The sequence below is a fragment of the Chaetodon trifascialis genome, chromosome 20, assembly GCF_039877785.1.
Source record: "Chaetodon trifascialis isolate fChaTrf1 chromosome 20, fChaTrf1.hap1, whole genome shotgun sequence".
NCBI lineage: Eukaryota > Metazoa > Chordata > Actinopteri > Chaetodontiformes > Chaetodontidae > Chaetodon > Chaetodon trifascialis.
The window spans coordinates 1,275,794-1,288,205 of record NC_092075.1 but is presented as its reverse complement, the minus strand read 5'-3'; the positions used below and the strand labels follow the sequence as shown (position 1 = coordinate 1,288,205).

Below are 12,412 nucleotides of genomic sequence, written 5' to 3'. Positions count from 1 at the left end.
TCTGATCAGGGATCAAACCTTTGCATGTTACGGCATTTCGATCAATACATGTGAAAACAGCAGCAGCGCACAGCTGGTATGGATCACAGCTGCTGAATCATATTTATGGACAGAAATGAGTCTCAAGTCTGCAGAGAAACGTGTTTCATGATCGACAAATAAAACGATTTTACAGTTCAATATAAACCAAGTTCAGTAATTCTCAGCGTTTAAATGCAGGAGCTTTGAGACTCTTCGTGTTGCGTTTAAGTGCTGATGGAAAAGTCGGACGTCCAGCTTTTCAGGACTGGAATTAAAAAGGTTTTTTTCTCAAAGGGGAAAAACTTTAATGAAGTGTGTTTGATGGAGTGTTTCAGTGACATGCGACATTATTTTGGATCCTCTATGACCAAAAACGATTCACAGATCGTTCTAACACATTGCTAAATATTATTTGGAGGCCTTGAAGCGCATTTGTCACCAGTGTTGAGAGACATCGTCACATGGACAATAAAGACGTTAAAAAAAGCTGCAGCACAAAGAACAAAGACGCTCGCTCACCTTCTGGAGGTACACCTGCTGCCAGTCGATGCCTTTGAAGAACTGATGCTCCTTCACCTCCGGGGCTCTGCATGTGACACACACAGGAGGAGGAAGAGGAGGAGGAGGAAGAGGAGGAGGAGGGAGAGTTTTCATTCATGTGTTACTTCACGTTTGTCCACTGGGTGGCAGCGTTTGCCACGTTACTCCCTCTGACAAACAAACATCCTGCAGCGCAGATGCTGATCAGCACTCCGGTTCAGTCAGAGGCTGAAGCCAAATGACAGCGCTGATGAGATCAGTCATGAACTCAGCTTCTGTCCCATCGCTCCGCGTCCGTCCCCGTCCGTCTCCGTCCGTCCTCACTGGGCCGCAAACTACACCACCCAGTGTTTGCAGCTCTAATGAGGACAGCCAGCAAAATCCATCTGCCTGATGAATTCATCTGCTCGTCAGCGGCCACCAACGCTGACGGGACGGAGGTGAACGTGTGTGTGTGTGTGTGTGTGTGTGTGTGTGTGTGTGTGTGTGTGTGTGTCGTACCCTCGGCCCTGGCAGCCCAGCCTCTTGGAGACGTCTCTCTGCAGCAGCCCCTCCAGCAGGTCTTTGAGCTCCGCAGTGAAAGAGTCAGGCAGCTCCACATTCTGCCACAGAGGGAGGAAACAAAGGGGGGTGGGGGTGAGGGTGGGGGGGGGTGAGAACGGGTCGACAGAAGACAGAAGACAGACATCATTTGCCTCTAACACAGGACTTTCACGCTGGAACTACTGTTCCCATAATGCTTTGGTGGATGTCAACAGGACGTTAATGTCCGGGGCTCGTTTTGGAGTCACAGACAGAACTGTGAGCAGCTTTTCTGAGCGTCTGTTCACGATGGACGCTGGAGATAAAGACGTGATCAGGAGGTCTAAATCACACTGAATCTAAAGTGCATCTAAAGTGCATCCTGTCTTCAGATTGGACGAAGCCGTGTCTCCGAGACAGAGGACCAAGTTTGACACAAACGGCCGCAGCAGACCAGAAAAAAGGTTTTAAAGTGTTCGAACACCTGAATGCACCTGTAACCTTCACTGCCTGCCTCCTCGCGTTCGGCCTGCCGCTCTGTGAGGACGTCTCACAGGCGTCTATCAGGACGTCCCTGCTGACTTCCTGTGTCCACAGATCCAGCCTAACTCTAACGACCTGAGCGGCGTGTCGCTCGCTGATCGCAGCACTTTGCTGTTAAATGTCTGTCCTCACTGGGAACGTCTCCTGTCCCGTGGCTGGACTTGTCTGACGGTTTCCACGGACACAGAGAGTCTCTGGGAGGATAATAAAGGAAACTTTCTGTCCCGTCCTCCTTCTGCTGGTCTCTTCCTGTCTTGGCTGCTCGGCTCGAACCTCTGCGGTCTGCTCCCGTCATGTTTATGTAACGAGACCATTCATCACCTTTAATAAACACTCAGACATATAGAGCAGTATTTTTAGCCCGGCCAGGGCCGAGCCGCCCCCCCCGCCTCCCCCCTCTCTGTTTCTCACACACACACACACACACACACACACACACACACACACACACACACACGGACCAGGATTAAGCGGATAAACCAGATTAAGTGGCTGGATTAAAATCCTAATCTGGATTTATTGTGATATGAAAGATCATACTTTCTCTGTTTAGAGGTCTCGCTCGGCCAAACAGCGCGCGCGTGTGTGTGTGTGTGTGTGTGTGTGTGTGTGTGTGTGTGCGTGCATGCGTGCGTGTGTGCGTGTGCGTGTGGGAGGCAGCGGACCCGTCTCAGCTGCTTCATGTCCTCGTCAAACACACGAACGGACATGTTCCGCGGTGATGGACGCCTGCTGCTGGCGGCAGCGGCGCAGTGAGATTCTCTCTGCAGTTTGTCACTGTAAACTCGCCGGCCCTCAAACGCAACACGTCGCCTCTGCAGAGCGCCGCTTCGGACGCGAGGAGGGAAAAACGGGTGGGCGGGAGCAGATATGCCACTGGGTGGGCTCAATGGACGCCATTCATCAGGCGTTTGCTGAATGTGACCCCTGACATCAAAAGGCTCGGCAGTATATTCCTCTGACTGACAATGACGCGCTTTCTGCTCGCCGCCGAGCTTCAGAAGCGACGTCTGATCGGAGCTGGACATCAATCCACAAAACTTTATTAAGTCTGCAGCACTGACGATCAAACGATCTTTGTAAAGTTAGTCTGATAACATGATGGTTTAGCTTTAGGGCGTGTTACCATCATGTCTGCCAAAGAAAAGCCTCAAATCTTCACACTCGACAAGCTGGAAGCAACAAACTGTTAATCAGTCGACTCGTCACAGCAGCTCTAAGCGTCCTCTAACGAGGCCGAGCACCGAGTATTGAACCTCGGCTCTTTGAAGTAAATGATGCTGTGACCTCTGTTCTCTGAAAAGGATGCTCACATTTGGGACGCGGCCGTTCTCTGGAGTTGGACAGGAACAGTCTTATCTTTGAGGCCATAATGTCTAAGAGTAATAATAATAAAGTCGAGCTAATTAGTGAGACGTGAGAGGACGACAAACAGCATCCGACTGTAAACAAACCTCCAGCTTTAATAAACGGCTCTGCAGGCAGACGCACCATTATCATCCTCTAATCATTTTTGGGTCGTAAAAGTCATTTTCACATTGCAAGAGCTGTAATTATAATTTTAACTTCAATAATTAACAGAGGCGTAACGAGCTGCAGCAAGTTAACGCTTAAGCCAATCACTGTTGACTTCACCTGCTGCAGTGACACCTGTAGAAGGACGCGTAATGGAGATGCAGAGGCTTCAGTTTTCATCGCACTTGTAGAAGATGCATTCTGGGCCCTGATTGGCTCTGAACTAGCTGTGATGTCACGTTTCCATCCAGGTGTTAAACTGAGTCTGAAGGCGAGCTCAGAGGAAGCAGACGAAGGTGGAAACCAATCGTTCTGCACGGCGAAGCTTGAGCGTCAGCGTGAAGGAACAAGAAGAAAAAGCTGTTTTTGACTGGAGGACTTCATTAAAACCTTCATGTCTGCTGCTTTTTGAAGCTCCTTCCTTTCTGCCTGGTTGAGCTATAAACCCGTCCGACCCAGAGGCCTGTGCTTTAACTCTGCCGCCCGGCTGCCGGCTCGCTCCATCTACGCCTCATCTGCAGCAGACAGTGAAAGACGAGCCGACAGCAGAGACGATTGTCTCTGTGAGGCAGGTGAAGAGACATTTAACGCTGGCTCAGACAGGTAGATCTGCATCAGGTGTGACACCGTTCACACGCAACACAGTGTGCACAGGCACATAAAGGTGTGTGCGTTTGGTCTTACTGTCAGGTAAACACGCCAAACCCGTGTGCTCGGGCTTAAGTAAAGATCCAGAGCGCCCACGTGTGTTTACACAGAGGCCGCTCGGAATACGAGCATCCGCCACGGTGCGCACCTTTGTCACCGTGCACCACTGACTTCTGGGAAACAGGCGGCGTGTCAATGAGTCTTACCATGGTGAGCGTCATGCGGTCGATCTCGTGTTTGTCTTTGGTCTTGTGCTGTCTGAAAGGACTGTGCCTGGACGGGAGAGGACAGAGAGACAGTGGATTAATGGGAGACAGAGGACGAGGAGTGAATCAGACACACGCAGCCAATCACAGCGTTCAGGACGCGTTCAGGTTCACAGTGGAAGCAGCGAGCTCAGAAATATTACAACAGTGTAAATGAAGAAAGGCTAATGTGACCCACGTCTTCGTCCAATCAGACGCCTGCATGATGGAGCGCTGACTGAGCTTTGAGGGCTTCAGATCTTCTTTCTTTCTGTTTTTGGACAGCGCTCATGTTACGTTTAATGTCTAACGCTGCAGACACTCAAACACAGAAACAACGAGGCCTCGCAGGAACACGAGCAGAGTTCACCGCCGGCTCGCTCCCGCCTGACGGGACACGTTTCTGCTTTTATAAATAAAGTTTATTCTAATGTTTGTCTGCAGACAGTCCCACAGGCGGACTCGCTGGATGACGACTCCTCCATCTGAATGAATTTTCAGTTATGTCACCAAAATCAGCTGCGACACGAGACGTTTGGAAACAGTTTTTTTTTTTTATTTGAATATGTCTTCTGACTTTGTCCCACACCTCAGGGACTTTCTGTCCAGGTGAACGTCCTCCATTAATTAGAGTTGTTGACTATTCGGATTGTTAAACAGGCGTCTCCTCGTGAGCAGCTGATATTTATCAAACCCAAACGAGCGACTGAAGATTTCTGTTTGAGCAGTTTGCAGCTGAGCTCTGAACAGACTGACTGCTCACTGAAAGCAAATCCTTCCACTGTTTTTATCCACTCTTTCTGTATTTTAAAAACCTGTATTAGAAGAAATGTGTGGCTCACAGTCCTTTCACTGCCGTCTCCTCCTTACATCCATCTAAACGTGAGCAGGTGGATGAACGCTGCCTGTGCTGAACTCAGAAACACTGATGAAACACTGATGGTGCTCATTGCGACTGCTTCAGCTTCAATCAGGCGAGGTGACTTCACAGAGGTGGAGGAGCTGAGGTGACGCAGTTTGGGACCAAACTGTTGTCTGAATGCTAAAGAAGCAGCTAAACCGGAGATTAGTGAGGGGGCTGAAGGACTGGACGAACACACTGTGATCAGCAGAGGAGCCCATACATCAGGAGGACATATTAACGAGACGGAGCAGCATCTCTGTCCACACAGACAGAGCCGCTCTCCACTTAGCCAAAGTGATCAGATGACAAGTGGCAGCCTTAATGGGAGAGCAGCAGCTTCCAAACTACATCTCCACTGAGGCTAATTGTTCAGCCTGAGCCAACGGACATCAGCATCCACTGCTGCGGCCCAGAAGGACGCTAATCAATGAATCTGAGCTTCACGGACGCGTCCAGAGAGAGCTCAGACACGGAGGAAGTGAACGGAAAGAGACGTTCTGAGGCTGGATCTGTTCTGCAGAGGGACGTCCATTTGTGGAGAAGAGGACAGAGGATCTACAGCGGGACAGTTTGTCCATGCAGGACAGAAGAGTGCTGAGCTCAGATGACTGCAGCTCCACAGACACAGTTCACCCGGAAACTGACTATATAGACAAAACATTCTGCACAAATGTACATCAGAATGATGAAATACATGGAGGAAAGTCAATGAAAGAAGGTGAAGCAACACTTTTCAGGCTCACGGCTGAGCAGGCTGCACCTTTGTGTGCCATGGACAGTTCGTGGTGGGCCTGCTGGGACTACTTCTTGTCGGTGGGGTGGATGGATACAGAAATATTTCCACCGTGTCACTGCGCCTCCTCAGACGGCTGTGGAGGTGTTGGTAGGCGGGTTTTGATCTCTGGACAGAGCTAGCTGTTTCCACCTGCCTCCAGTCTTTATGCTAAGCTAGGCTAACGACCCCAGCCCCTCCTGAACACACACGTTGAATCAGTAGGAGTATGCCTTCAAAGGCCTGGAGGAGACAACACTTGAAAAACGTCTCCGGATGGTAAAAACTAAACTCAGGACACTCTGTGGCTTCACTGCTGGAGTAATCTTCATCCTCACGCTCGGCTAAATGTTTAGGAGTCAGTGAAAGTGAGAGCCAGCAGCTTATTTTGAGGAGGGAAAACACACGGACGATTGTTTAGAAGAATTTAAGTGACCATCTGTTTTACTTTTGGACACAAGCGGCTCACACAGACGGCTGTTTAGACTGGAGTGTTAGAACACGTCCATGCGCCTCTGAAGCAGCCAACCTTTCACCAAAGACCAACACACTCTTCCTCTTTAAAGGGTTCAAACACACACACTCAAACATCAATGACAGACGCGTCACACACACACGCTCCTCTTCCTCCTTTTACCTGATTCCTGACCTACTGGGCTCAGACCTCTGGCATTTACACACTCCAGATCAAACAAACACACACACACGGCTTCACACACAAACAAGATCAAACACACACCAAACAGACGAGAGAGCGGATTCAAAGGTTTACGCCGAGTGGCAGGAGAGGAGGAGAGAGCACAGAGAGAGAGAGAGGAAGAAGATGAGATGAGAGCAGCAGAGAGGCTGGAGTGCTTACCCTCGCAGGAGTTTGAAGAGCATGCAGCCTAAGGAGAACCAGTCGGCGCTGCTGTCGTACGCCGTCCCCTTCTGAAGGACCTCTGGAGCCATGTAGCCATGAGTGCCCCTGCGACACACAGCACAGCTTCACGTCAGGCCCGCTGCTTACCTTTACAGCTCCCGACTCTCCGAATCAAGATATCAATATCACGTACTGATCAGTATTCAGCAGTAAAGTAATTATCAGTTTAATTAAGAGACAGAAAACAAGCAGAAACGCAAACCCAGCAAACGTCTCATTTCTCAGGCGTCAGGTTTCAGGTGCGACATCGTGTTCTCATGTGCTGATGATTAAATGACGGCACAGCAGCTCAACACAGGTTCATCTCTTTAAATCTTTACTTTCAGATCATCTATTGGCTCAGAACAGCTGTTATCGACTTCTTCAAAGTCAGTCAGAGTAAACCAAAGTCTGCGTCTGCGTCTGCGTCTGCGTCTGTGCTGGATGAATGTCTGGCTGAACGTTATATCCTGCTGTCGTGTGTTTCTTTAGTTTTGGTTACAGCAGAGTTTAGCATGTAGCTCGGAGGCTGCTGTGGCTGTCGTCTTCAGCACAGGTAATATCTGAATCAGCCCCCCCCCCCCGGACCCTGTGAGGAGGGGGATCAGCGCACACACTTACACGCTGGCGTGGGGTTTCTTCTTGGAGAAGTCGCAGGCGAGGCCGAGGTCGGAGATACGAACGTGACCGTGCTCGTCCAACAGGATATTAGCCGGCTGATGGAGGACAGAGAGGGACAGAGAGGCTGACACTGATGATGGAGAACACCACAGATAAGATCACAAGTGTAGGAAACAATGTTGGAGAGCTCACTAATTCACGGCCTCACTTACAATTTCCGCTGAGGAGCAGAAAATTCAGCGCGGACAATAAAAGAAAACCTCCTGTCCTGGTTTTCCTCCGCTGTTTGGCAAAACTGCGACTCCCTCGCCCCCCCCCCCCCCCCCCCCCGACACTCAGCTGAAAAGTATTATCTGCATCGTCCTGCACTGTTTATTGAAGCCCTAAAACTGCTCCCTGACTTCCAGCAAAATATATCTGTTATTATGGCAACCAGTCCAAACAGGGGAATCGGAGGGAAAACAGAGGACGGCTGAAAACACGCTGATACTGATCTGAGGCTGTGAGACGGCATCTGTGGAGGTGTGCTGCTGCTTCAGAGGCTGAAGCACAGACGAGCAGCGTTCAGCCTTCAGCTCTGTCACACATCACTCCTGTTTCTGCCCCGAGCACAGAAAACACTCAACCACCTTAGAAAGCAACGAAAGCTGCAACTGATCGCTAAGTTTCAGTGTTAATCCTCTGGTAATCCTTCCTGTTTGCAGCTCTCAGCCCTTTGGTTCCTCCTGAAAACACAAATCTTTACAAACAGCTGACAAATACATTTTTGAGAAGCTTCAGCTGCTCCCTGAAGGTTTCATCGAGAGGAGGAGGAAGAACATCCATCAGCCCGTGAGCAGTTAGCTGTTAGCGGTTAGCATTCACTGCCCGTTTTGGGCTTTTCGTGGGATTTGATGAAGAACCAGACGTGGTCTTCGAATGTTTCAGGGCTGTGTCAGAGGTCCCTGTGGGATCAGAGAGTCTACCTTGAGGTCTCGGTAGACGACGAAGCGGTTGTGCATGTGCTCCAGACCCAGGATGATTTCAGCGGCGTAGAAGCGCATTTCTTTCTCGCTGAACACGCCGTGCTGAGACAGGTGGTAGTGCAGGTCACCCCCTGAAAACACACACACACGCACGCACGCACACACACAGTGTCAGTATGACCTCATTGTACCTCATGCTTTAATCAATATCCATCAATAAGTTGTGGTAATAAGTTGTGGAGAGAATGAGAATGGACGGAGGCGTCTCTGACTCCGTCCTCCACCCCTGCCGTCTCTGTCTCAACTATTGACTGCTTGTATTAATAGCTCGGCTGAAGCTGCAGCGGCGCTCGGCCTCACGCTGCACGCTGTGTGATGATGACTGTGTGCCGCGCTGACTTTAAAAGGTGACTCAGGCTTTGATTGTGAGACCGGCTGGAAACGCTGATGAAGCTCGGAAACTGGCCCCGAAGAGGAAATACTCGTGCTGAGGTGTGAGGAGCGTTAAGAGGGGGCTGAAATTGGATGTCAGGAGGGCTAATGCGGGCGGGTCGCGGCGGCGGGAGGCGTCACCAGCCAGGTCAAAATCCCATCAACTGTTAATTCTCCGCTGGAGGAATGACCTGAGCAGCCGGCGCCGCGGCGAGTGATCCAATCTGTGAATGACGGGAGGTAATCTGTGCAGGCGAGGTGGAGGTCAGCCTACCGTTCATGAGGTCCAGGATGAAGCAGAGCTTGTCGGGGGTGTGGAAGGCGTACGTCATGCACACGATGAACGGGCAGTCCTACAGGGGGGGGTCAGAGAGTTTAACACCAGATCAGAAGCGTCCCTCTGCAGCAGCTGGACGACGGCGTCACATTTAAAGACACGTTAATGCAACAGCTGAGCGCAGAAAACAGAAGATTCTGGACTGAACAAGAAAACAGTGTACAAACCTCATTACAAGTACAAATCCTACACTCAAAATCCCACTGAAGTACTGTCAGCTTCATGCAGTAAAAGTACTGTGTGTGCAGTGAAACACCGATCTCTGATTCTGTGACTTTATTAGTTTGAATCAGTATTCAGGTTTAACTTTAAGTGGAGCTTAACTCACCCCTGTGCTGACTAATGACAGCATGATTCTTTCATTGAGAGCCAGAGTCTCCCCCTGCTTCATCTTGATCCTCTTCTTGTCCAGACACTTCATGGCGTACCTTCCATTCAAACAACAAACAGCACAGATTAGACGCCGGCGCTTGCAGCCTGACTGCGTCCTATAAAGCTCCCACTGTTCTCTGTGGCGTCCTTACATCTTCCCCGTGTCGGCCTTCCTGCAGCCGTACACCTCGCCGAAGCCGCCCCTGCCGATGATGCGATGCACACTGAAGTCGTTCATGGTCAGCTGAGGACGCACAGAGGAACAAAGACTTAAACAGAAAAGAGGGAGAATCATGGCTGCTCGTGTTCAGTCTGACTGTTGCTGATGTCATGAGGGAAAAAGGCTTTCAGCAGGTCTAACGCCAACACGCCTCGTCTGATGCCTCCACCCATCGCGCAGGTGCAGCGCGGCGCTGTGTGACACTTTGTTTTGATTTTGATGCTGATGATGCAGAACGAGTCATCACTGATGCTGTCCAATAAACGAGCCACCTGTCAGTCCTCAGGACGTGATGTTTACACCTCGTGGTTAATTTGTGATAAGTCTGTGTGAACATGAAATGGACTGGAACTAAACGGCAGCAGCTCGTGTTTCCTCCTTCTGGTCTGGACCAGAGGTGACAGCCGAGGGGAGGACGTGGAGGGACAGACACGAGGCGAAGACACAGCGAGGGGGAAGCCACAGGTGCACACAGCTGCTCCGAGGCCAGCGGCACGCCGGCCGGCCCACCTCCCATCCACACAGAGCGCACTGAGCCAAGTCACACACCTTAACAAGACCGCTGAAATGTGCGTCAATACCACGCTCCTTCAACAAGTCACAGGTCCGTCCAGTCTGAACACACACAGACACACACACACACACACACACAGACACACACACACGCACGCACACAGACACACACACACACGCACGCACGCACACAGACACACACGCACGCACACAGACACACACACACACACACACATACATGCACGCACACAGACACAGACACACACACACACACACACACATGCACACAGACACACAAGCCTCAGGTCCAGAGTCACTGACACGCTGAGCTTTGATTATTCCCACTGAATGTGTTGGAAACCACAGAAGAAGACACTCATAGACTCGTCAGAGGAGTCCAGTGACGGTCCGCTAACAGCTGCGGTGATGTGAAAACCTCTGATGTGGACCAATCAGGACGACCTGCAGGTGTGTAAGAGCCTTCAAAGCTTGCACTCACGTGGATGTTGAGCTCCACGTTCTTCCACTGGCAAAAACGAGTAAATTTATCACTGCAGGAAAAAAGAGACAACGAAATGTGAATTTACTGTCTGCTGTGAAACTCCTCCATCCAGTGCCCCCACCTCCACCTCCACCCCCACCTCCACCCCCCGCCTCACCTCTCGATGAACTTCTGGAAGATCTTCCCTCTCAGGCTGTCACAGATCTCCACTATGTATGGCTGCAGGAGGCAGACACATTAACAGCAGCTCAGACAAACGTTCTCAGTAACTACGTGATAAACATTCTTTGCAAATGTTCGTGAACGCATCGTCTGACGACTGACCGGCGCCGCCGTCACGCTCTGTGTGTGACGCTGAGCTTTGCTGGGGTTCGGCCCATTAAAGCGTCTGTGCTGCGACGCTGGAGGAACACTGAGGCCTCACAACACAGACAGGAAATACTGACAGGTTGATGTAATATGTTTGAGGGAAAATTAAGTCACTGGGGATAATTTTCTATCCAGAATAGAGCCGTGCTGTCGTCTGACAGAGGAAATTGCCGATTAGATTAAGAGAGATGAGAGAAATCAACTGTTCTCTCTTCTGTGTTTATGTTTTCTTGGATGCTTTTTCCAAACTGAACTTTTCATTAATAAAGTCTGAATCTGAGAATCTGGAGATGAAAATAACGCTGATGAACGGACAGCAGGGCTGGGCGGAGGCTGAACAAACCCTTCAGAGACATTTCCTTGATAAGGAAACAAGAAACTTTCATAAGCTGTTGACATACTGACGACCAATAGCATCACAGGAACAAAGCTATTCTTAGCCAATCGTCGAGCGGAGCAGCGCTGGCTGAGTCTGCTGAACACAAGTCGGACTGATGGACGGGAGAGATGACGGCTTCTTCTGAGGCGTCGGCGCCACCTTAAACCTGACATCAGCGCCGCGGTCACATTTCAGCATCGCCTCGCCACAAAGCAGAGGAGACTGCTGAAAATCAGGCTGGTAGGCGCCTCGTTCGCCATGACGCCAGAAGACGAGCGATCAGATCAAACTCACTTCTGAGCTTCTCCTCTCACGCTGAGGGACTCCTGACTCAACAGAAAACGTTCATTTATCTTCGTCTTGTTCGTTTTTCTGAACGGATTTCCTCTCGCTGGAACAATTCTTGGTCACATTTCAGCTTCCACATATGAAAATGACTGTGATCAAAGCCGCTGCCGTACCGCCCGGCCACGGCACGAACCGTCTGCAGCCATTTTGAGGATTCACACCTTCAAACGTGTCAAAGGTGTGAAGTACAAAAATAAAGGAGATCGTTTCATGAATTACTGTGGCTGCTGACCAGCTCACAGATCTCAGTCTGGCTGCTCTTCATCACTTAGTGAGGACAAACATTCACATTTTCTGTATTTCCTGCTGCAGAAGCAGAAAAACCACAGAAGAAGACAGAAAGGTGTTTTACCTGGAAGAGAGTCGGGGGAACCTGCTTCTTGACTAAGTGGCTCTGCACGTGGTCCACGGCTTTCTTCGAGAAAGGCTGAGACAGGAGGAGGAAATAAAGGAGGTCATTAAGAGGTGCAGCGTTACCAGTAAACTCAGCTCTGCATCCCGAGTGGAACATGACCGGGAACGTTAGGAGCCGCGAGAGCGCCACCAACGCCGAGGCTAATATCCCCGCGTGTGTGGGCGGCGGTTTATTAACTTCCTCCCTTCAGATGGCGCTCAGCACCAACTTTGTTTTACATCCCAAACTGTTGCCTCGCAGGAGGATTAAAGCTGCACTGAGTGCTGTTTGGTTTCCCATCATCCCTCTGTGCTCTGATACGTGTGTATCTTGATATGAAACACACTCT

General features: G+C 50.4%; 1 protein-coding gene across 2 annotated transcripts in view; it reads right to left on the bottom strand.

The window, feature by feature from the left end:
• grk3 (G protein-coupled receptor kinase 3) overlaps positions 1 to 12,412 on the bottom strand; it is a 43,470-nt gene that overhangs the window by 5,681 nt on the left and 25,377 nt on the right. For both annotated transcript variants that reach the window (XM_070988425.1, XM_070988427.1), the window contains exons 5-16: positions 12,022 to 12,096; positions 10,731 to 10,792; positions 10,571 to 10,622; positions 9,491 to 9,582; positions 9,295 to 9,394; positions 8,904 to 8,982; positions 8,198 to 8,328; positions 7,233 to 7,327; positions 6,570 to 6,677; positions 3,996 to 4,062; positions 1,063 to 1,163; positions 541 to 607 (exon numbers count right to left, since the gene is read on the bottom strand). In XM_070988425.1, the coding sequence (XP_070844526.1) occupies positions 541 to 607; positions 1,063 to 1,163; positions 3,996 to 4,062; positions 6,570 to 6,677; positions 7,233 to 7,327; positions 8,198 to 8,328; positions 8,904 to 8,982; positions 9,295 to 9,394; positions 9,491 to 9,582; positions 10,571 to 10,622; positions 10,731 to 10,792; positions 12,022 to 12,096 (1,029 nt within the window). The remainder of the gene's footprint in view (positions 1 to 540; positions 608 to 1,062; positions 1,164 to 3,995; positions 4,063 to 6,569; positions 6,678 to 7,232; positions 7,328 to 8,197; positions 8,329 to 8,903; positions 8,983 to 9,294; positions 9,395 to 9,490; positions 9,583 to 10,570; positions 10,623 to 10,730; positions 10,793 to 12,021; positions 12,097 to 12,412) is intronic.